This window comes from Hypanus sabinus, chromosome 25 (genome assembly GCF_030144855.1).
Source record: "Hypanus sabinus isolate sHypSab1 chromosome 25, sHypSab1.hap1, whole genome shotgun sequence".
Classification (NCBI taxonomy): domain Eukaryota; kingdom Metazoa; phylum Chordata; class Chondrichthyes; order Myliobatiformes; family Dasyatidae; genus Hypanus; species Hypanus sabinus.
The window spans coordinates 15,847,272-15,873,620 of record NC_082730.1 but is presented as its reverse complement, the minus strand read 5'-3'; the positions used below and the strand labels follow the sequence as shown (position 1 = coordinate 15,873,620).

Sequence of the window (26,349 nt, the reverse complement as noted above, 5' to 3'; positions counted from 1 at the left end):
GAAAGACCATGGTCATCCACTGTCATAGAACACAGTACATAACGAATTAATGATCTTGAAAATGCTTTAAAAATGTATGGAAGAATTTCTATAAGATTAGATATCCTTAAGTTAGATCATCCCTAACCAGGAAGCCCTTGTATTTATCATTTGAAACAGATTCTCACGTGAATTCACTTTGATTGGGATGGGTCCAAGGATTTCAAAGGCATGTACAAGCATTAAAAAAGACTCCATGAGCATGATTTGTGTCTCCAAGGAAGAGATCAGCCATGATCCTATTTAATAATTAAACAGGTAAAGGTGTGTGGGAGGAAGGTTCACATATTTCTGTTTATTTTTCTTATTGTCTTCAATATACCCCTGATATCACTCCACTATCCTACAAATTCTGACCACTTTATTCATTTTGAATGCATTCTCCATACATTTCCAGCCATTTTAACATCTGGATAGTGATAAACTGCTACAGTTTTCTCTTGACTTCCGCACTACCAGAATCTAAAGATCTTAAGTTTAAAGACAGCCGATTAGAACTTAAATTGATTCTGGAAACACTAATCTCATAGCAGGAGCATCTTATGACTAAAGAACAGACATGTGTATGCTGGAAGTGAAACTCTTGTCACACAGTACAAGACTCAAACTGAAAAGAAAAGCCTGGTCAGATGTCAAGACAACAAGTTTGAAAGTACTCGAGTTTCTGCACATGACCTTAAAGTTTACATGATTTCTTTAGCCAGAGAGCAGTGAATCTGTGATACTGGGATATATCCTAGGATGCACTGGGACACATTATCAGTGATGCAACCTGGGTCATCAGGTGTTTTGGGTCTTTCAACATCAGACACCCTCACCCGGTTGATTTGACCCTGGCTTGTGTCCCAGTAGCATTGGTCCACGAGACACACCTCTTGATCTACAGCCATCTGGAGTGGAATTCATTGTCAGCAGACTCTGTGGAGGTCAAGTCATTGGTCATAGACTCCTCCAAGACAGTGAAGAACAAGGAAGTCTAGGGCCAGAAAGCACAGCCTCAGAATAGAAGGAAGATTTTTATTTAGCCAGTGGAGGCTATTGGATATTGGATATATTTAAGGTGGAGGTGGATAGATTCTTGATTAGTAAGGGTGCCAAAGATTACCAGGGAAAAGGCAGGAGAATGGGGTTGAGAGGGATTATAAGTTAGCCATGATGGAATGTCAGACTAGACTCAAATGACCTAATTCTGCTCCTATGTATTATAGTGATTGTCAGAAAGAACCTGTAGCCTCACAGACATGTATAGGGTGGATCCTTTGCTACTCAAGCAAATTGTTGGCTTCCATCAACAAAATCTGACACTCTGACAGGAGTGAGACGTTGTTGCAAACTGCTACAGGATAAATTAGTGGCACGCACAGAAGCAACATGAATTTAAAAAAAAATTGTATCTACCCTGCTCTTTTTATGTCCCAGGATAATTTAGAGCAACTGAAGTACTTCAGGACTGGCATCTCCATTGCAATGTATGCAGCCAAGCTTCCAGAAACATCAAGATGGTAAATGGCCAAGAAACTTTTGTTTACAGGATACAGCTTAGCCAGAACTTTATAATCAATATATTATTACATTGTTATTATTTAATGTATGAAGGGTCCCGAGGAAGGATCTTGGCCTGAAACGTCAACTAAACGCTGGTCCAGATAGACTGGAAAGGCAGGGTGTCGGGATCGGAGGCGAGAGTTGAGCTGGTTTTGCTCGCTCTTCTGTAAGGTTCACTTCTCTCCCCGTGGTGCTGAGATTAGAACAGATACTGGAGGCTTTAAGCCTATCCCAGGCTGCTCCGAGGATTTGGTTCAGAATGCTGTTGCTCGCTTCTGTTGTTGGCGTAATTTGTGTTTTATTTTTCTCCTCTGCGCATTGGGGATTGGTCTTTTCTTTTTTTTAATCGGGTTCTTTCAGGTTTCTTACTTTGTAGCTGCCTGGAAGCAGACAAGATTGTATAATTGATACATACTTGGATAATAAATGTACTTTAAATCTTTATTCCTCTCCATAGATGCTGCCTGACCTGCTGAGTTCCTTCAGCATTGTGTGCGCGTGTGTGTTACTCTGGATTTCTAGCATCGGCGGAATCTCTTGTGTTTATTATTTCTTAAAAATTATTATATAAATAATAATTATTAGGTACTTCTGTATTTTATCCCAAAATTACTTGAAGAGTTCAAGAATTAGGATATCCAACACAAATTAGAATTAGAATTAGAATTCAAATTAGAATTAGAAGCAAGTCAGAAATGAGCCAGAGGAAGGGACGAATGGTGGCAAATGGAACTCAAGTAGCTAAGTAAATGAGATTTTTTGGACACAAATTCCATCTCTAGCTTTCAATTCATCCAGCAAATTCAATTTAAAAACTCATTAAACCAGTGCGAGTACTTACATGCACCAATTAGCAATGTTGATTTTATTTGTACACTGCCCCTAACGGGTATAAATATAGGAATGCCATCTGGTTCACTATTGCTCTCAAGGGCATGAAATCTGCTGTCCTTATTTGGTCTGCTACTTGTGACTCCAGACCCACAGCAAGGCCCCCTGGAGTAGTCCAAAGTTGCAATGGTCAAAAATTGTAAGGAGAGAGCAAGAATGGCTGATCCAGCATTAGCTTGGAACTAGCCAACCTATGGACCTGTACGCCTTTCTTTCAATGAGCACATTGATGGTATAATGCATAACTAACAGAGCTGCTGCCTCACATCTCCAGCCAGCCCAGTTCAATCCTGACTTCTGGTTCTGTCTGGGTAGTGTCTGCACGTCATCTCTGTGTGGACCTCCGCTGGGTGATTTGGATTCCTCCCACATCTGAAGGACGTGCATATTGATAGGTTAGTTCATCATCATCATTATGTGCATTACGTGGGTGATCATGGTCCTTCTGTGACCATTATTATCCTTGGCAAATTCTTCTACAGAAATGGTTTGCCATTTCCTTCTTCTGGGCAGTGTCTTTACAAAACAGGTGACCCCAGCAATTATCAATACACTTCAGAGACTGTCTGCCTGGTGTCAGTGGTTCCATAACCAGGACTTGTGATATGCACCAGCTGCTCATATGACCATCTACCACCTGCTCCCATGGCTTCACGTGACCCTGATTTTGGGGGTGGTGGTGGTGCTAACCAGGTGCGACACCTTGCCTAAGGGTAGTGGAGGGAAGAAGTGCCTTACACCTCCTTTGGTAGAATCACTTCTCTACCCTGTCACCCAAAGAAAGAATTATTTCAGTTATTGGACAAGTATTGTGGTGTATAATTTGGTAAACTGATTTCAGAAGAGGAATGCAAGTTGAATAAGACAGCAGAACAATATTGTGAATAGTGCCAACAAAATTGCTACAACATTGACTGTATAAATGTGGCAGGACAATAAAAGCAAATGGGAAGCATGGAGAAAACTAGGACAAAGATGTAGGACATATGGGAGGAAGAAGGTGAATAGAAAGACAAGTTGGATGAGAGCTCTCTCATCCTTCGCTATTTACTTACTTTTAAAGGTTTAATACTCCTTTATCCAATATTGATGTATTACTTCAGACCACACACAATTCTGTAATACACCATGTAAAATCACCCTCCTATGCTTTACTGTGATAGCTTAAATCTCCCCCTGTAAGAAGAATCTCCCCCAGTTGCAAGAACAGGAGAACAGATCATTATCTGAACGGTGGCCGATTAGGAAAAGGGGAGATGCAACGAGACCTGGGTGTCATTGTACACCAGTCATTGAAGGTGGGCATGCAGGTAGAGCAGGCGGTGAAAAAGGCAAATGGTATGTTGGCATTCATAGCAAAAGGATTTGAGCACAGGAGCAGGAAGGTTCTACTGCAGTTGTACAAGGCCTTGGTGAGACCGCACCTAGAGTATTGTGTGCAGTTTTGGTCCCCTAATCTGAGGAAAGACATTCTTGCCATAGAGGAAGTACAGAGAAGGTTCACCAGATTGATTCCTGGGATGGCAGGACTTTCATATGAAGAAAGACTGGATCGACTAGGCTTATACTCACTGGAATTTAGAAGATTGAGGGGGGATCTTATTGAAACGTATAAAATTCTAAAGGGATTGGACAGGCTAAATGCAGGAAGATTGTTTCCAGTGTTGGGGAAGTGCGGAACGAGGGGTCACAGTTTAAGGATAAAGGGGAATCCTTTTAGGACCGAGATGAGGAAAATCTTCTTCACACAGAGAGGGGTGAATGTGTGGAATTCTCTGCCACAGGAAATAGTTGAGGCCAGTTCATTGGCTATATTTAAGAGGAAGTTAGATATGGCCCTTGTGGCTAAAGGGATCGGGGGTATGGAGAGAAAGCAGGTACAGGGTTCTGAGTTGGATGATCAGCCATGATCATACTGAATGGCGGTGCAGGCTCAAAGGGCCGAATGGCGGTGCAGGCTCAAAGGGCCGAATGGCCTACTCCTGCACCTATTTTCTATGTCTCTATGTTTCTAAGAGTCCACCCCAACAATCTGGCTGGTCTGATCTGTGCCGACTGACGCTTGCTTCAGATTGACAGCTACTTGCCTTTTGATATCAGGCAGCTTCCAGAGGCAGGTTCCATTTAAACAACTTCCCTTATTACTTCAGGGAGCTGGTCCATGGCAATGGGTACAGGATGTCCATTGAATGGAACTGGACACCACAACAGCGTAATGGTCAGCATGATGCTATTACAGCTCGCAGTTCAGAGTTCAATTCTGATGCTGCCTCTGAGAGTTCGTATGTTCTCCCCCTGACCATGTGGGTTTCCTGTGGGTGCTCTGATTTCCCCCCACAGTCTGAAGTTGTACTGGTTAGTAGGTTAATTGGTCATTGGTCAAGTGAATGTTAATTGGTCATTAAATAGGTGGGTTGCTGGGCGGAGCAACCCAGTGGGCCGGAAAGGCCTATTCCAAGGCCTATTCCTATCTTGAAGTAAATTGACAATTAGATGTGGATTTTCTAACCATTGTCTGAAAATGAGAGATTTAAATGGGAGCAGGGAAAATAGAGGGATTAAGTTAGAAGGTCCTGATGAAGGTTTGCAGCCCAAAATGTCACCTCTTTATTCCTTTCCATAGATGCTGTCTAGCTTGCTGAGTTCCTTCAGCATTTTCTATGTGTTAGTCTGGATTTCCAGCACCTGCAGAATCTCTTATGATTAGATTAGAAAGGATCAGTTCAGAGTTCAAAGTAAATATATTATCAAAGTGCATAGGTATATGCTACTGTATACTACCTTGTGATTTATTCTCTTGCAAGAAGAAAATACAACAGAATTTTACAAAAAAAAAATATATATATACAAGCAGCTGTTTCCTACAGCTTGTAGTTTTCACCCTGCATTGGCCAATGGAGCTACACCTGACAGTTGCGATCGTTTTCACATACCAGATGAGCCCATCATGGAGTAACATCCACTGAAGCCATAGCTCAAACTCCACCCTTCTCCACCATGTGCTTGCCATGGTAACCACGTTGACTTCACCTGCTGACTGCTTCTGTACGGCGGCAGCCGGCTTTGCCTTTCAGTCCACTGGTGTACAACAGAGATGGCCAAGGCTTGGTGTGTCCAAGAGATTTGGGGTTCACAAGCTGAGCCAGTGCTTAATTACCCAATCCAGGTTGTCTGTGAGAAGGTGGCAGTGAGATGTGCCTTCCTGAACCGCTGCAGGCCTTGAGGTTTGGCTAGACGCACAATGCTGTCAGGGAGGGAGTGCTGGCATTTTGAATTAGATGATGAATTGGCAATAACACTCAGTGGCCACTTTATTAGGTACATCTGTACATGTTCCGGTTAGTGCAAATATTAAATCGGCCAATCATGTGGCAGCAACTCAACGCACAACGGCATGCAGACAAGGCAATGTATTCAAGTGTGTATTTGAATTTCTGAAAAGCATTAAACTTTTTGATATTATTTGAGATTTTTTTTGGGGGGGGAGTTTAATGGGTATCCTGTCTCTTTGCTCTACACTTCAACGCAGTAGGTGGTGGCAATGCACCTTATGTTGGTCTGCAACCTTCACTAAACTTTACAAGAAGAACAAAAGGTGCAGCTGTTGTACAGATCAAATATCAAAATGGGGAAGAAATGTGATCTAAGTGACTTTGACCGTGGAATAATTCTTGGTGCCAGATGGGGCTGTTTGAGTATCTCAGAAACTGCTAATCCCCTGGATTGTTATGCACAACAGTCTCTGGAGTTTACAGAGAATAGCATAAAAAAACTAAAAAGCAGAGACGGTGAGTGGCAGCTCTGTGAGCAAAAATGGCTTGTTTTCAAGAAATGTCAGAGGAGAACGGTCAGGCTGGTTCAAGCTGACCGGAAGGTGACAGAGGCTCCAATAACCGTGCATTACAATAGTGGTGTGCAGAAAGCACCATGGTAATGTAGGAGTTAGCGCAATGTTATTTCAGCTTGGGAACCTTTGGGGTTCGACGTTCAATTCCATGAATGTGTCTCCGCATGCCCTCCCCGTGGAATGCGTGTGTTTCCTCTGGGTGCTCCGGTTTTCTCCCACAATCGAAAGACCTACCTACCAGTTGGTAGGTTAATTAGTCACTCTAAATCGTACCGTGATTAGGCTAGGATTAAATCAGAGGATTGCTGGGCTGCATGGCTCGAAGATCCAGCAGGCCTATTCTGCACTGTAGCTCAATAAATAAATAAATTGTCCCATGATCATGCTAGGGTTACTCGGGGTTGTAGAGTTGTGGGACAGCGTGGCTCACAAGGTTATATCACCAAAATAACAAATGAAGAGCATCTCAAGCTTGAAGTGGATGGGCTACAGCAGCAGAAGTCCACCAATATACAAAATGCACTCAGTGGCCACTGTATTAGGTGCAGAAGGTCACTAATAAAGTGACGGTTGAATGTATTCCAAGTCAAGCCAGGATCTGGCTGGGAGGGCAGCTTTCATTTGTGGTGTATCCATGCTTTTGCTGACCTCGTCCTTCGAGTTGGTAATGGTGGTTGGTTTGGAAAGTGCTGCGTTAGGAATCCGCCTTTAAACTTGTGAAAAGGAGAGATTGACTAAACTGGGCCTGCATTCTCTAGGGTTTAGGAGAATGAGAGGTGGCCACATGAAACGTGGAAGGCTAATGGAATGTTGGCCTTTATTACAAAGGGAATTGAGTACAAGAGCAAAGCAATCCTTTTGCATTTGGTACAGGGCCCTGGTGAGACCACAGCTGGAGTACTGTGTACAGTTTTGGTCTCCAGGGTTAAGGAAGGACATCCTGGCTGTAGAGGAAGTGTAGCGCAGATTCACAAGGTTAATTCCTGGGATGTCCGGATTGTCTTACGCAGGCAGGTTAGAGAGACTGGGCTTGTACACGCTGGAATTAAGGAGATTAAGAGGGGATCTGATTGCAACATATAAGATTATTAAGGGATTGGACAAGACAGAGGCAGGAAATGTGTTCCAGATGCTGGGAGAGTCCAGTACCAGAGGGCATGGTTTGAGAATAAGGGGTAGGTCATTTAGGACAGAGTTAAGGAAAAACTTCTTCTCCCAGAGAGTTGTGGGGGTCTGGAATGCACTGCCTCGGAAGGCAGTGGAGGCCAATTCTCTGGATGCTTTCAAGAAGGAGCTAGATAGGTATCTTATGGATAGGGGAATCAAGGGATATGGGGACAAGGCAGGAACCGGGTATTGATAGTAGATGATCAGCCATGATCTAAGAATGGTGGTGCAGGCTCGAAGGGCCGAATGGTCTACTTCTGCACCTATTGTCTATTGTCTATAAAACTTACAGTTCCATCAGGATACTGCAGGGAGACTCTTTCCCCTGACTGAGGAGTTGTGAACTGAAGATTCCAGTCTCAGTAAAAAGGGGTAGGTGGTGTGGGGTCATTTCTTCTCTCAAAGGGCCATGAGCCTTTAAAGATCTCTGCTCAGCAAGGCTGTCAAGGCTCAGTCATTGGACTCGCTCAGAGATTCATAGATCTCTGGAGGGTAAAAGTAGCAGAGGATGAGGGGAGAACATTGCAGCAGAATCAAGCTGAGATAATCAGCCACAATCGTGTTAAATGGCAGAAAAGGATTGAGGACCAAGGTGGGTGACTCCTGTTCCTCATTTTTATGTTCTTTGTGCACGCTCTGCCATCACAGGTAAACGTAATGCAGTTATACATCATGGACACAGGCTTTTGGCCCATCGAGTCTGCTGTGCATAAAAGACCACTAGACCAACAGACACAGGAGCAGAATTAGGCTCTGCCATTCCGTCATAGCTGATTTATTATCCATTCTCAGCCCATTCTCTTGCCTTCTCCCTGTAACCTTTGACAACCTATTAATCAAGCACCCAACAGGCTGTGCTTTAAATATACCCAATGATTTGGCTTCTATAGCTGTCTGTAGCAATGGATTCTAAGGATCCTCCACCCTCTGGCTAAAGAAATTTATTCTTATCATTGTTCTAAATGCATGTGTCCCTGTTCTGAGACTGTGCACTCTGGTCCTAGACTCCTCCACTATTCAAAAAAAAAATCCTCTCTACATCCACGACATCTAGGCCTTTCAATGAGATCCCCCCCCCCCCCCACCCCCGTGCCTTTCATTCTTCCAAACTCCAGTAAGTGCAGGCACAGAGCCATTTAATGCTCTTCATACGTCAACCCTTCCAGTCCTGGAATCATTCTCGTGACCTCCTCTGGACCCTCTCCAGTGCTGGCACATCCTGTCTTCAGTAAGCAGCCCAAAACTGCTCAGAGTACTCCAAATGCGGTCTGGCTGACGCCTTAAAAAGCCACAGCACTACTCAGCTCTAGCTTGGCAAACATCGCAACATCAAATCTTTGCTTTTATATTCTAGTCCTCTTAAAATTAATGCTAACATCGCATTTTCCTTCCTCACCTCCGACTCAACCTGCAAGTTAACCTTCAGGGATTCCTGTTCGAGGATCCCCAAATCCCTTTGCACCTCTGATTTTATGATAGGCACCCTTTACACTAATCCTACAATTGCCCCATTTTATTCTCCATACTTGCCCCGTCAGCCCTAGGCCAGATTGTACCACTCACCTCCACATTAGAGGCCGTTTGCAGCAGGAAAATTATCCATCCTTGGGATGAAATTGGATCAGATGGAAGACATCCTCATGGTAACAAAAGGGAACATTCAATCTCCACACAGACCATGCCCGAGGTGAGGTTTGAAACTGGGTCGCTGAATCTTTCAGGGAGCAGGATTATTATCTGCACTGTTCATTCTGTTTTTTAAAAAATTATTTTTCTCAAAAATAAAATGTATATTATATATACATAAAAGAAAACAAAGTACATGGCTTACTTTACACCATTACGTCATCAGGAGTACATGTGCATAGTGCTGTCAAGCTAAATATTCATAGAGACATCAATTTTTGTACATTGTATGTATAAAATCTAAAAGTACACTTCAAATGTTTGAAAGGCTGTTTCACAGGGCCCAGACCTCAGTATTGGGTGATTTTTTTTACATTTCAAAAAAAAAAGACTTTATATTTGATGAAAAATGTACAGAAAAGAAGAAACAAAGCAAAAGATAAAATGTTTATATTCATGGTTGGGAATTCGGCAGTGAAAACTTTAACGAGAAAAGGACGTAAAGATAGCGTAGTGCATATATTTTATTATGGTTGTTATTCTTTTATGGATTTAGTTATGTTTTGTAACTTCAAAACATTAAACTCATTCAAAGAAAGACACAGGAGTCTGAAAATGTGGGTGTAACTTTGTCTTTAAACGAGGTGCACTAGTATCACATGGTAGCTTGATGACATATGCAGTTAACATATTTTTACATATAACCCATAATGAATTATTTAAACATACAAGAGTGCTTAATCAAACAATATATATATATATACACATGATAACTCAAACATTACTTACATATTAAATACAAAACAGATTTATTAAGTATGCCCACAAGTAATTGAACCTTAGGGTTGTATATGGCGACATATTTATATAATTCGATAATATATTTACTTTGAACTATTGCTGCCACCATGTGGGCGCCATAGAAACACAGAAACCTACAGCACAATACAGGCCCTTTGGCCCACAATGCTGTGCTGAACATGTACTTACTTTAAAAATTACCTTGGGCTTCCCATGGGCCTCTATTTTTCTAAGTTCCATGTATCTATCCAGGAGTCTCTTAAAAGACCCTGTTGTATCCATCTCTAACACCATTGCTGGCAGCCCATTCCATGCACTCACCACTCTCTGCGTAAAAAAGCTTACCCCGTCATCTCCTCTATACCTGCTCCCCAACACCTTAAAACTGTGCCCTCTCATGTTAGCCATTTCAGCCCTGGGAAAAAACCTCTAACTATCCACATGATCAATGCCTCTCATCATCTTATACACCTCTGTCAGGTCACCTCTCATCCTCCATCACTCCAAGGAGAAAAGGCTGAGTTCACTCAACCTATTCTCATAAGGCATGCTCCCCAGTCCAGGCAACATCCTTGTAAATCTCCACTGCACCCTTTCTATGGCCTCCACATTCTTCCTGTAGTGAGGCAACCAGAACTGAGCACAGTACTCCAAGTGGGGTCTGACCTGGGGTCTTATATAGCTGTAACATTAGCTCTCAGCTCCTAAATTCAATTCCACGATTGATGAAGGCCAATGCACTGTATGCCTTCTTAACCACAGAGTCAACCTGTGCAGCTGCTTTGAGTGTCTTATGGACTCAGACCCCAAGATCACTCTGATCCTCCACACTACCAAGAGTCTTACCATTAATACTATATTCTGCCATTATATTTGACCTACCAAAATGAACCACCCCACATTTCTCTGGGTTGAACTCCACCTGCCACTTCTCAGCCCAGTTTTGTATCCTATCGATGTCCCGACCCCCAACCTTTGTATCATCAGCAAATTTACCTACCCATCCCTCCACCTCCTCATCCAGGTCATTTATAAAAATCATGAAGAGTAGGGGTCCTGGAACAGATCCCTGAGGCTGATCACAGATCACTGACCTCCATGCAGAATATGACCTGTCTACAACCACTCTTTGCCTTCTGTGGGCAAGCCAGTTCTGGATCCACAAAGCAAGGTCACCTTGGATCCCATGCCTCCTTACTTTCTCAATAAGCCTTGCATGGGGTACCTTATCAAATGCCTTACTGAAATCCATTTACACTACATCTACTGCTCTACCTTCATCAATGTGTTTAGTCACATCCTCAGAAAATTCAATCAGGCTAGTAAGGCACGACCTGCCTTTGACAAAGCCATGCTGACTATTCCTAATCATATTTTCATTAGCTCCCTGAGGTAGGTGATACACATTTTGATTGTTCGAGGGGCTTCTCCCACCCAACTCAACCCACCATATTGTGTAGCACAAGGATCAAGACTGCTGTCTTTTGCACAGATGCTTGGTGTTGGCCGAATCGAGCTTCAGTGTGTCCCTCAGCGTGTCCTCCTGCGGCCTGGACTGAGCCAGTCTTGTGGATATCTCCCTGAGCTGAATGACCAACAAGTTTCAGGCAGACCAAAGGGTCTGCTGGGTCCCTCATTTTCTTCTTGCACTTTCACTGCACTCACAGCTAAAGAGCGTTTCTCTGAGTTTGCTTCCCATCACTTTAAAGCTGTTTCATTCTGCGAAATGGTGATGATGTGCTTTTGAGGAGTTGTTACCGTTCCAGCGAAAAAAGCAGTAGCTAATTTGCAGGAGGTGATCTTGCAAAAAGAAGTGATAATAACCAGGAGATTGACTTCTGTTGCGTTCAATGTGCGATAAATATTATAGTTGCGAATTTGAAGAAACTTGCTGTTTAAAATGCACTGGCTACAAACCTAGTCTATCATCAGAAACAATCAAGACACATACCTGTTGCCAGAATGACATCTCTTCGTTTAACTTCTCTTGGCAGCTCTCTCTGTAGATCATCAACCCGAATATATCAGTTCATGGCTCAATGCCTTTGTTTGGCAATTGCCCTAGGAAATGTTCAGTGAAGTATTACTGTCGTAATGATACATACTCAATTTGATTTATAAATCTGCTTCAAGCAATTTACAGCTTGTCCTGATCCAACCACATTGACATCACAACCAAGAAATCTTACCAGCCTTGGGAGGTTAAAGAAATTTGGCACATACTCTTTGACTATCACCAGTTTTTAATCAATGCATCCTATCCAGATTTATCACCGGTTGGTATAGCAACTGCTCTGCATATGACCACATGAAACTGTAGACACAGCTCAACACATCACAGAAACCATCCTCCTCTCTATGGACACTATCGACAATTTTCACTGCCTCAGTAAAGCAGCCGGCATAATCCAAATCACACAAAAGCATGAAAGGCAGCTTCTATCCCGTTGTTATAAGACTATTGAATGATTCCCTAGTACCATTAGAAAGACTTTTGACATACTATCTACCTTATCGTGACCTTGCACCTACCCTTCACCTGCACTGCACTTTCTCAGCACTTCATCCTGCATTCTGCTTTGTGTTACTCTGTACCACCTCTTGTTGCAATGAATCGGTCTGTACGAGCAAGAATTTCACAGTGCATCAGCACGTAACAATAATAAGCACAGGAGATTCTGCGGTTGCTGGAAATCCAGAGCAACACACACAAAATGCTGCAGGAGCTCAGCGAGTCAGGCAGCATCTATGGGGGGGAGCATGTTTTGGGCCGAGACCTTCATCAGGAGCTAAAAGGAAGGGCGCAGAAGGCAGAGTAAGGTAGTGGTAGGAGGGGAAAGCGTACAAGCTGGCAGGTGATAGGTGAGGCTGAAAGTGGGTGCACTAGGAAGAGGGATGAATAATTTTTAAAATGTATTATTTGGACTATTTTCCTCCTTTGCACTTTGGATATTTATCAGTCTTTGTTTAGTATAATATTTCATATATTCTATTATATTTCTTTATCTTCCTGAAAATGCCTATAAGGAAATGAATCTCAAGGTACTGTATGGTGACATGTATGTATTTTGATACTAACTTTATTTTGAACTTTTTGAACTTTGATGGAGTAAGAAGCTGGGAGGTGATAGGTGGAAGAGGCTGAAGAAGAAGGAATCTAATTCTGCACATAGATCATTTACTGGGATCTAATCTTCATCCCCTGACTCCCCCCCGCCACCCACCCACCTTAATATATATTTTCTGCACCCTCTCTTAAGCCTTTACACCTTTCCTGAGTTTTGGAATGCAGAATTCATTGCATTATTTCAGTAGTCATTACACCAGTACATATATGTACTTATGTGTATGACAATAAACTATTGACTTTTTCAGACCAATAAACACTCATCAGTGGGGTGTCTAGGACCAGAGGGCACAGCCTCAGAATAGAGGGACGTCCCTTGAGAACAGAGATGAGGAGGAGCTTCTTAGATACAGGATGGCGAATCTGTGATATTCATTGCCACCAACGGCTGTGAAGGCCATCACTGGGTATATTTAAACTGGAAGCTAATGGGTTCTTGATTAGTAAAGGTGACAAAGGTTACTGGGAGAAGGAATGGGGTTGAGAGTGAAAATAAATTAACCAGGACGGAATGGCAGAGCAGATTCAATGGGTCGAATGGCCTCAATCGGTTTGTATGTCTTATGGTCTTATGACTTCCTTGTCTTCTGCTCTGTGAATTTATTTATGAAGTCCAGGATCAGATTCTTCTTAAGAAGAAATAATTTGTACAGTGAATGCAAGGTTCCTGTCTCAGCAGCTCACGAAAGTAGAAAAAAGAACCGATTGTACCAACCAGAAGGCCATGCACATTGTCAGAGGTCAGTTACTTTGTATGCAGCCAGGAGCAAACCTCCTTACTGTCTAACTTTGGAAGGCAGCAAGGTCATTCCACCCTTGATGTGTGTATTTAAGATGGTGTGGCCTCGGAAGACTGCGATGTACCACTGTCGCACTATATTACACTGATCGCAGCTGAAGCAGATTGTGCAGTAAGACTTATCTGAGGGAACTGGGGGATTTGTCATGAGAGGTGCTATAGGGGAGACCGTGGCAGCATATTGTCTCTGTCAGATCAGCTCCTTATCCGCTAAAGGGATTTCTGCTGGGAATGAGGAGCTTAACCTGCCAGCTCAGAATAAAGAGTAAAATATTTAATCAGTAAATACCACTGATAAGCCAAACAGGAGAGCTTTGTAAAGCCTGTTTGTCATTTAGTTTTCCTTCAAATCCACTTCTATCATAAGCAAAATGTTGAAGGAGGCAGATGCTTCCTGACAGAGACTACCCAAAGAACTTCTCCTCATGTCTCTGAAAGTTGACCTGTAGCCAGACCACCGGAGACTGCACTGACCCCTCCCTCACTGGCTCAATCTTTATCAGTCCAGTCCATCTCCATTGGAAATTTCTGCATATTGCCACTACAAAGACCATAAAGCCATAAGATACAGGAGTAGAATTAGGCTATTTGGCTCATCGAGTCTGCTCTGCCATATCATCATGGCTGATCCATTTCCCTCTCAGCCCCAATCTCCTGCCTTCATGCCCCGACTAATCAAGAATCTATCAATCTGTGCCTTAAATATACCCAATGAACTGGCCTCCACAGTCACCTGTGGAAACAAGTACCACAGATTCACCACTCACTGGCAAATAACTTCCTCCTCATCTCCATTGTAAATGGACGTCCCTCTATTCTGAGGCTATGCCCACTCACCCACCATTGGGAGCATCTTCTCCACATCCACTCTGTCGAAGCCTTTCAACATTCGATGTTGAAAGCTCACATCTCGGCCAAGATGCTAGGGCTAGCCTGGGAGCAACAAACAACCATAATCGAGAAATTGGGATTGAGAACAATACATATTAAGATGCATTCCTCATACCAGCCTCTCGCTATCGAGGACATCGTCAAAAGGGAATGCCTCAAAAAACCAGTATCCCTAAGTAAGGGCCCCCACCACGCAGGACATATCCTCTTCTCATCACGAGCATCAGAGAAGAGGTACTGGAGCCTGAAGACACACACCCAAGTTTATTAGGAACAGCTTCTTCCCTTCTGCCACCAGGTTTCTGAACAGACAATGAACCCTTGAACACTACCTCACTATTTTTGCTCTTGTTTTGCAATCCTTATTAATTTTAATTTATAATATATTTTATGTATTGCACTGTACTGCTTCCCCAAAACAGCAAATTCCATGACATATGGCAGTGGTAACAAACCAGTTGTCAGAGATAGATAAAAGCCAAAAACAAGGTCAAGGAATTTTATGATGGTAGACAGCCGTTGATCCCAGGGGATCATGGGTTTGTGCCTCTGGTGGACTGTGCCCTCTCCAGGGCGCAAGCCCGGGCAGGAAGATTTGAAGAACCGGCTGTTGCCCACACAACGGGACCCCACTTTCTACAACACTGATGTAGTTCAAGGGAAGGGCAAGTCCCGACACAGCTTGGCACCAGTGTCATCGCAGAAGTTGTCAGAGTGAAGTTGTAAATGACATCAAGCTACCTTAGGGACCCCAGCTCCGGATTTCTTCCTTGGGGTTTGGTCCCGAAGCCTCTCCCATGGGTGGATCTGGCCGCAAGGCAGCGGAGGTTTAAAATCAGTTTTCCTTCTTCAGGAATTTTATACGGATATATTAAGCATCTACTGATATCACCAGGACTTTTTCTTGTTTAAATATTGATCAGAAGGTGTAGGAAACTTCAGCAAGCCATATAACCCATCTATCCTCTTCTAGCCCACTAGGCTTTCAAGCTATCAATGAGATTGGTTGCCAACTGAATCCAATGCAATCTGAGCAAATCAGTATTTTGTACATTAGGTTAAGTTGTGAATGACATTGAATTTCAGGAATGTCTGGCTTGCTTTATACTGCTGGAAAATTCCTATTAAAATTAAATTAATTTGAAAGGCATGCACTTTACATCAGAAACACAGATGGTGGAAAAAAATGAGGCATTCCAAATGTTTTTATATTCGACCATTTTACTGATCATCCCCAGTGAATGCTTCATTCCAGTCTTGCTGCATTATTTAAGGCAAGACAGTGACTATATTTCATTAAGAATTTGGGGAGGTTTGGAATGTCACCTAAAACACTCAAAAATTTCTACAGATGTAATGTAAAGAGCATTCTGACTGGCTGCATCATCATCTGGTATGGGGAGAGCATGGGTAGGAGACTACTGCACAGGATCGAAGTAAGTTGCAGAGAATAGTAAAATTAGTCAGCTCCATCATAGGCACTAGCCACCTTAGTATCAAGGAGCAATGCCTCTGAAAGGCAGTGTGCCTCATTAAGGACCCCCACCACCCAGGACATGCCCCCTTCTCACTGTTACCATCAGAAAGGAGGTACAGAAGCCTGAAGGTACATATTCAATGATTCAGGTACAGCATCTTTCTCTTTGCCATCCAGTTTGTAAATGGATATTGAAACCATGAACACTACCTCACTACTTTGTTTTAATTTCTATTTTTGCACTACTTATTTTAATTTAACTATTTTATTTATATATATGTAATTGTACTTACATACTGTAATTCACAGCTTATTTCTATATTATCATGTATCACATTGAACTGCTGCTGCAAAGTTAAGAAATTTCATGACATGTGCTGGTGATATTAAACCTGATTCTGATTCTGATACTGAGGTCATTAATTTATTAGATGCAGACATTATTGACCATACCAGCATTTATTGTCCACTCCTAACTACTGCCTCTGCGTTGAGGTGGTGGTTATGAGGTAATCACATTGGAGGGTTTACTGTCAGAACAGAGCGGGTGAGGGTGGAAGGCTGCAAAGCGAAAATCCTCAGGTACAAGAGACAAGATAGAAACAACACACCGTGACCAGTTCATTAGTCGTCACCTGTACCTAACAAAGTGGGCGCTGTGTGTACGTTGTAGCATATCTGCTTCAAGGTTCAACGTGTTTAGCGTTCAGATGTGCTCTTACGCACATCACTATTGCAATGTGTGGTTATTTGAGTTCCTGCTGTCTTCCTGTCAGCTTGAAATAGTCTGGCCGCTCTCCTCTGACCTCTCTCATTCATAAGGCATTTTTGCTCGCAGAAATGCTGCTCACTGAATGCTTGTTGCACAACTCCCTAGAGACTGCTGTGCATGAAAATCCCAGGAGATCAGCAATTTCTGAGATACTCAAACCACTCCATCTGGCATTAATGATCATTCCACAGTCAAAATCACTTACTGTAGAACACATTCCTTTCCCACTTTGATGTTTAGCCTGAGCAGCAACTGAACCTTTTGACCATATCTGCATGCTTCTATCCATTGAATTGCATCTACTTGATTTCAGAGTGTAATTGGGTTTTTAATGCTCTTGCAAGTGATGATTTCTGTTAACAAATCTATTAAAATATATATTTTATGCAGTAGATGGAGTGTAATTCCCTCAGATAAGTATTTCAAAACACCATACTTGAATATGTTCCAATTTCCTCCACATCCTGAAGACGTGTGGGCTAGTGGTTTAATTGCCCACTGTACAATGTCCCTAGTGGTAGATACTGAGTGGAATTGGGGGCGGGAGAGTCTAGGGAGAATAAAAAATAGGTCAGTGTAGGATTCATGTAAGTGAGTCCAGGATGATTGACAATTGCTCAGTGGACAAATGGGCTGTATAAATCTATGAATTTCTATAAAATATTAAACCAATGTATTTACATTTTAGATGATCATTTGATTTTTCATCTGCTTCTAATCTTAATTTTCTAATCTTGGATTTCTAGAAACTGCAGAATCTCTTGTTTATATGCACATGTCTTCCCCACCCCCCCCCCCTCCAATATACTTTGGCTCCCCTAACTCCCTCCTGAACTCCTGCGCTCCCCTCAGCCCTCATACTCTTCTGCTCTGCTCATGTTCTAATCTTAATTTTCATGCTTAAAAATACATTTGCTAATAAAGGATCAGCTCTTTCCACCCTACATTTTGTGACAATTCTTCAATGTGATTGCCTGCTTATGTTGCAAGCCTCTGTGGAGCCACCAGAATATTAACTGTTGTCACGGAAATGGAAACCATACAAAGGGATCACTAGATCTTCATGCTTCTCTCTCTTCATGGTCTTTAATGACTGTCATGGTTTCACAACTGACTGCAAAACATGACCCATTCTGATTTCACCACAGGAAAGGGGCAAGGAGTTGGGTTTACAGGAAATTCTCCTCTCTTCCACAACTTCATGATGGACATGCTGGTAGCTGTTCATCAAATGACATTTGATGTTGTACAGGCAATACAAATTACATATTTAATTTTAGAGTGGAGAGCCTGATATTTTTATTGGATACGCTTCCTTCAATTCAGTATTCCTTTGTTGAGAGATAAATCAGCCAATCTCCAAACAAGAGTGGAAATTTGGCCTTGTGGTTTGCCAGGACACAGATGTAACACTTTGGATAGTAGCCTTTTATAAGCAAGGATACTTAACTCTACCTGTGCCAGTGCTAGGAAGATACTTCTGGATCCAAAAGAGAGGAAAATAATAGGAACATTTTTTATCAGCTATTTCTGCAAAATACACAGCAGGATAACAGTTTTACAACAGCTTGGTGTTGTACTATTCACAACAAGAGATGTTAATGATTGTGGGAAAGAAAATATTCTTCCATTGGTAGCAGTGATTTTCAAAGCTTCCTTGAAGAAATGCAACATGCCCACCAATACCTGCTACATGATCATTCAAAGTGGAGAAGGAGTATTTAGGATGACTCCACAAGGCAAAGCCTGGAGTTTGAGCAGAGCAGAGGAGTATGAGGGCTGAGGGAGTTCAGGAGGGAGTTAGGGGAGCAGAAGTGTATTGGGGTGGGGGGTGGGGGAAGACATGTTTGTATAGTATGGACAAGAGATTCTGCAGTTTCTAGAAATCCAAAGCAACAAACACAAAATGCTGGAGGAGCTCTGCAGGTCAGGCAGCAGAGGAATAAACAGTCAACATTTCATGCCAAGAGCCTTCACCGGTGGTTTCTTATGCATATTTAGATTATGTATTGTGCCTGTCTGAGCATTGGAGGTTTTCTGGTTAATTCCTTCAAAGATGTTTGTGGGAGCTTGCTACGTACAAATCTGCTATCTCAGTTCCACATGCATTAAAGAAAATCTCATTGGTTGGAAAGCAATCCAGCGTGCAGAGAAGGAGAAATAAATTTAATCCTCATGTTCTGATATAATTTAATATAGTATTATACCTTAGCAAGTAGGATTTGTATTATATAGAGCCCCTTATTATGTAATAAAACCTGTTGCAGGAACTGCAGAAATGTTTACAGACAGAACTTGGCACCAGGTCACAGAAGAAGATTGTAATACAGGGAAAGGAGCAGATTTCTCATATATCTCTAAAGGAGGAGGAAGAGACAGAGAGAGAACACGGAGAGTGCTGGATGCATGGAACGCCTGGCATGGGTGATGGTAAAGGCAGATACATTAGGGGCATTTAAGAAATTCTTTTGGAAGGACAAATCAAGGTAGGACATACACTGTAAATGGTAGGGCACTGAGGAGTGTGGAGGAACAAAGGGATCTGGGAGTTCAGATACATAATTCCCTAAAAGTAGTGTCACAGGTAGACAGGGTTGTAAAGAAGGCTTTTGGCATCCTGGCATTCATAAATCAATGAATATATTGATAATAAATCAATTGAGTATAGGAGTTGGGATGTTATGGTGAGGTTGTATAAGACGTTGGTGAGGCCAAATTTGGAGTATTGTGTGCAGTTCTGGTCACCTAACTATAGGAAGGATATCAGTAAGATTGAAAGAGTGCAGAGAAGATTTACTAGGATGATGCCAGGTCTTCAGGAGTTGAGTTACGGGGAAAAATTGAACAGGTTATGACTTTATTCCTTGGAGCTAGAAGAATGAGGAGGGATTTGATAAAGGTTTACAAAATTATGAGGGGTAATGGCCTGTTTTCTGTGTTGTAGTGTTCTATGGTTCTAGACAGGCAGATGGATGATGGAAAAATGGAAGGCTATATTGGAGGGAAGGGTTAGATTGATCATAAATGATCATCACAACATTCTGGACTGGAACACCTATATTGTGCTGTCTAATAGAACATAGTGCAAAAAAACATGTAGGGACAACTATAATCACAGTTGCAAAGGAGGAGATATTTGGAGGAACATAGATACCTTAAATGCTTGTAATGCTGACGGAGATCATAGGTAATAAGATCGTAGAATATGGAAAAGATGGGAGGGGAAAGATGGGGGGGCTTTGGGGTTCTAACATTTAACTGTCAAACATCAGGGGTCATTTACTTAACTTACAGTTAAAGAATCTTACTGAAGCTTAGTTCACGGGCATCAGATTCATATATTGCGTGAGAACCAGACCATCACAGCACAGGAGCTCAACTTAGCGTTAGATTATTTTCCAAGACCTAGTCCAAATTGGCTCATGAAACTTTAGCAAACATTTGGTCTCATCACATGACACTATGGTTAAGCAAGGTTGGAGCTTTAAAGCAACAATCACCTATTAAAGACAGAGTACAAAGCTCTATACTTCTGCTCTCTAAAATATTTTCTTTAATTCAAAGTAATTGTACTCTACACTGGTCATTAGCTTCTGATGATTATATACACACTTCCCCCGTAATATTGTTCCTCAGATGGGTTGGTTTGAAACAGGAGAGAGGTGCTCTTGAACACGCAGGTTATTCAATCTTCAATGATCATTGTGGACAGAGAGTGGGGTAGGGAAAATAATTTTGGAAGAGAATCCTAAGAAGGAAAACCAAATCCAAGTGTCTAGACATCCTGCCTCCCATCTTTGGCATGGGAAACTGAATAAAAGGAATTTCTCTCTACTGCATTGTTTATTGCCAGGGTTTTGTAAAATTCATTCTTTCTATTTCCGGATGGCCACTAGTTTTTTTTTAGTACTCGTGTGAGGAGCCAGTTCTGATGTTTACAATAGTTTTGCAATAATTCTAACATTTTCCAATATCTACTGGACTGTCCCTGAATGTACTGCAAGGTTGTTGATACCCAATGCCCACACAACGGTGATTCTTCAGACTTGACATAATGTTGTCAACTTCTGAAGCTGTTATATGGAGCAATTCGTATCATTAGGCAAATATATTCAAAACCCATTGAAGGTTTGCTTGTCTATCCTCTGGTTTCATCAGACCATAAGATATAGGAGCAGAATTAGGCCATTTGTCTCATCGAGTCCGCTCCACCATTTCTTTATGTCTGATGCAATTTTCCTCTCGGCCCCAATCTCCTGCCTTCTCTCCGTATCCTATCATACCCTGACCAATCAAGAATCTATCAACATTTGCCTTAAAGACTTGACCTCCACATCCACCTGTGGCAACTAATTCCACAGATTCACCACTCTCTGGCTAAAGAACTTCCTCCTCGTCTCCAATCTAACAGGATGCCCCTCTATACTGCGGCTGTTTCCTCTGGTCCTGGACTCTCACACCTTTGGAAACATCCTCACCACTTTCATTCATCAAGGCCTTTCACCATTAGTTAGGTTTTAGTGAGGTCACCCCTCATTCTTCTGAATTCTAGTGAATACAGGCCCAGAGCCATCAGACGCTCTTCATATGACAAGCCATTCAATCCTGGAATCTTTATCGTGACCCTCCTTTGAATCCTCTTCAGTGTCAGTACATCCTTTCCAAGATAAGGGGCCCAAACAATACTCCAAGTGGGGCCTCACCAGTGCTTTATAAAGTCCCAACATTACATCCTTGCTTTTATATTCTAACTGTCTTGAAATGAGTGCTCACATTGCATTTGCCTTCCTCACCACAAACTCAACCTGCAAGTTAACCTTTAAAGAATCCTACACAAGGACTCCCAAACCTTTTGTGCCTCAGTTTTTTGTATTTTCTCTCCACTTAGAGAACAGTCAACCCTTTTATTTCTTCTACCAAAGTGCATGATCATACATTTCCCAACACTGTATTCCATCTGCCACTTCTTTGCACATGCTCCTAATCTGTCTAGTTTCTTCTGTGGCCTCTCTATTCCTCGACACTACCTGCCCCTCCGCCTATTTTTGTATCATCTGCAAACATTCAGGATCATTCAAAGATGGCCAACCCTTTGGCAGAAGTGAGCACCCCTGATGATTACTTTTCAGCCAAAAGATTGGTTAGATTGGTGGTACCACTCATCAACTATTGGAAGTTTGCTCCTTTTCAAGGTGATTGGCTGCATTGTTTGACTAATTCATACTCTGGTGGCAGAACTTTTGAGATCCAATGGTCCCTAACTCTTCCTGTTCCCTCCTTGTAAATGGTCTCTTAACTTTAGAAAACAGACCTATATTTAAAAAAGATCACAACTCAGACTGCATGGTGAAAAGTCAATATGCACAGCATTAAACATTTTTAAAAATGCTGCAGGTACCAGAAATCTGAAATAAAATCAAAACTTGCTGCAAACCCTCAGATGGTTGGGCAGCATACGTGTGAAGAGAAATCGAGTTCCTGTTGCAGGGCAGAGATCTTTTGCAACTTCGATAGGGCACTTTGAAGAGTCGGTGAATGAAGCTACCACCACATTCTTTTTCAGGACAGGATTTTATACAATCTCTTAGAGGTGTCAAGCTCACCACATTGGCCAGTTTCTCATCTCAGCAATTCTTATTGTATATGAAGGACCCTGTAACCTTCCGAGTGTATTCTAAGGCTTTGGGACAGTGGAGAGAGGGGGAGGGGGAGAGGTTTGAAACCTCGGTATGAGGGGAGAGGGGAACATTTTTTCAGAATAAGTATGTCCATTCAAGAGGAGAAATTCCTCTTGATCTTCTTAAGCCCATCACACCTTCTGGGGCATAGCCAACAGCTGCTCACCAGAGTCCTCTGTCCTGAGTCCTTAGAAGGTTGGTCGGCCCTGTGGACTTCTGCTTTCACCACATGACTTCGTACAGTATGTCTTCCAGGCGAAGGTCCTTTCTCTCCCAGAAAAGAGGCCTTAGGAGCTTCTGCTGGTGTTTCTGTAGCTCAGTGTTTTTACCGAATGGAGTTGCTAGCCTTGTGCCCAACCCTTCTCCTTTCACAGCTAGGCTTGGGATGGTCCATGGTGCCATTGAGGAGAAACACCCCTCCCAATCCCCCCTCAGAATAAATTTTTCAGAGGGGGGTGATTCTCTACCTCAAGGGGGTTTGGAGGCTAAGTTATTTTATATATTCAAGAACAAGAAAGATCTCTTACTCTTATGGAATCAATGATTACAAAGAACAGACAGGAGAGTTGAACTGAGGCCTGTGTTAGAAATGCCATGATTTTATTGAATGATATAACATGGTTGAGCAGCCATTTGGCATTCTACTTCTTTTGGGCCACTGTTCCTTACAATAACAACTGCCTTTCAATCTTTCAGGAGCTGGTGAATCAGGAAAAAGCACCATTGTCAAACAGATGAAGTAAGTGCAGCTTTTCTCCTTTTAAAAAGATCTAAAAGTTTACTCATTTCACTGACATGAGCCCACAGTTTATAAAACAGCACTGCAGTGTTAAAATAACACTCCAAATGCCAACACACCTGTACCATTTTTTTTCTTGCTTCCTGCTGCAACCACTTGTCACTTACACAGCTGTCATATTGGTATGTAACAGCGTCTGCAGACAAACTGTGAGTGCACGTTTCCTCCCAATTGTAGAAGATTCAGTTTATAAATTCATTCTCACAGGCAGTTCTGCGCAACACTAACCTTTAGCTGGTAACTACAGGAAAGTAGAACCACCCTTATCTGAATAAATGCAATTGAATGGATCATCCTCATAAGTATAACCATATAACAATCACAGCACGGAAACAGGCCATCTCGGCCCTCCTAGTCCGTGCCGAACTCTTAATCTCACCTAGTCCCACCTACCCGTACTCAGCCCATAACCCTCCAATCCTTTCCTGTCCATATACCTATCCAATTTTACCTTAAATGACACAACTGAACTGGCCTCTACTACTTCTACAGGAAGCTCATTCCACACAGCTATCACTCTCTGAGTAAAGAAATACCCCCTCGTGTTTCCTTTAAACTTTTGTCCCCTATCTCTCAAATCATGTCCTCTAGTTTGAATCTCCCCTACTCTCAATGGAAACAGCCTATTCACGTCAACTCTATCTATCCCTCTCAAAATTTTAAATACCTCGATCAAATCCCCCCTCAACCTTCTACGCTCCAATGAATAGAGACCTAACTTGTTCAACCTTTCTCTGTAACTTAAGTGCTGAAACCCAGGTAACATCCTAGTAAATCGTCTCTGCACTCTCTCTAATTTATTGATATCTTTCCTATAAGTATAAAGCCTTTCTGTTTTCTCAAATGATATTGTCACACACACACACACACACACACACACACACATTACATGATTTCAAACTCTGTCAAGTCTTTGTACGTTCCTTTGGATGATTCTGACATTATTGGAACATTATTGCCTCCAGAGAGTAAATACACTTTATTGCCTTTATTGCACATTGACTGTGGAACACTAGTTCCATCACTGAGAATATTCAGACGCAACTCTAATACACTCAGTGTACAGAGAGTGCACTAAAACCATGAGAACAGAAAGTTACATAGATAGATAGATACTTCATTGATCCCAAGGAAAATTACAATGTCACAGTAGCATTACAAGTCCACAAGTATACAAATATTAGAAAAGAAGTACGAAGGAATAAAAATAAGTTAGCTCAAACAGTCTAACAGGAAGGCGCCATCATTACTCTGGCTACAAGTTGACTCATTATAAAACCTAATGGCCGAGGGTAAGAATGACCTCATATAGCGTTCTTTGGAGCGGCACAGTTGTCTTAGTTTATTACTAAAAGCGCTCCTCTGTTCAGCCAAGGTGTCATGGAGAGGGTGAGAAACATTGTCCAGAATTGTCAGGATTTCCCGTAGGGTCCTTTGTCCTACTACAGACTCCGGTGGGTCCAGTTTGACTACTGTAACAGAACCAGCCTTTCTAATCAGTTTATTGAGCCTGCTGGCATCACCTGTGCTGATGCCATTTCCCCAGCACACCACTGCGTGGAAGATTGTACTGGTGACAACAGATAGGTAGAACATGTGAAGGAAAGGCCTGCATACTCCAAAGAACATACTGTAAATCCTGAAATGAATGATTAACACCAAGTAATTTATTCTTGTAGAATCATCCACCAAGATGGTTATTCAAAGGAAGAATGTTTAGCCTTCATATCCATCATCAACGGCAATATCCTTCAGTCTATCCTGGCCATCGTTCGAGCCATGTCCACCCTTGGGATTGACTATGGAAATACAGCAAATGTGGTAAGAAAACATCCTACTTCAAAAATATTGACAAGGAATCCTTCAGAAACTTAAGTGTGTTGACAAGAATAGTGAATTAGATTCAATGGCACATTGGATGTTGTAAAATTACAGCTCACACTTGTTACTGTATGTTCAACATCTATTCAGGCATACCATTATGATTTCATTGTACTCGGGAATTTCTGGTATCCCAGAGGGTTCAAGGTTCAAAGTTCAAATGAATGTATTATTAAAGAGCATATATGCCACTATATACAACCCTGAGAGTCATTTTCTTCCAGGCATGCTCAGTAAATCCATTATAGAGTAATCAATGAAAGTGCACCATTTATGAAGCATGCTGTTAGAGGGAATGGTTGATGCAGGTACAATAACATCATTTAGAAAGCACTTGGACAGATACATAGATAGAGAAGGTTTGAGCAGGGGATCCCAATCTCCTTTTATGCCATGGATCAATCCTATTAAGCAAGGTATCTGTAGACCCCAGGTTGGGAACACTTGGTTCAGAAGGTTATTGGCCAAACACGGTCACATGGGATCAGCTTCGATGGACATCTTGGTTGGCATGAATTGATTAGGCTGAAGGACTTGTTTCTGTACTCTATGATCCTATGACACTATGAGCCTCTCTATCGGGGTCTATCCTCCTGCCATTACGGATATTTACACTAACACACTGCATCCTCAAAGCAAACAACATTATGAAGGACCCCACACACTCCTCATACAAACTTTTCTCCCTCCTGCCATCTGGGAAAAGGCACCGAAGCATTTGGACTCTCACGACCAGACTGTGTAACAGTTTCTTCCTCCAAGCTATCAGACTCCTCAGTACCCAGAGCCTGGACTGACACCTAACTGCCCTATTGTCCTGTTTATTATTTACTGTAATGCCCGCACTGTTTTGTGCACTTTATGCAGTCCTGGGTAGGTCCGTAGTCTAGTGTAGTTTTTTCGTCCTGTGTTGTTTTTACGTAGTTCAATGTAGTTTTTGTACTGTGTCATGTAACACCATGGTCTTGAAAAATGTTGTCTCATTTTTACTGTGTACTGTACCAGCAGT

General features: G+C 42.2%; 1 protein-coding gene across 1 annotated transcript in view; it reads left to right on the top strand.

Annotated features, from left to right (window-relative positions):
* Nucleotides 1-26,349, top strand: part of LOC132381043 (guanine nucleotide-binding protein G(t) subunit alpha-2) — a 62,442-nt gene that overhangs the window by 4,935 nt on the left and 31,158 nt on the right. Inside the window, exons 2-3 of the mRNA XM_059950157.1 lie at nucleotides 23,357-23,399; nucleotides 25,139-25,280. Coding sequence (XP_059806140.1) covers nucleotides 23,357-23,399; nucleotides 25,139-25,280 — 185 coding nt within the window. The remainder of the gene's footprint in view (nucleotides 1-23,356; nucleotides 23,400-25,138; nucleotides 25,281-26,349) is intronic.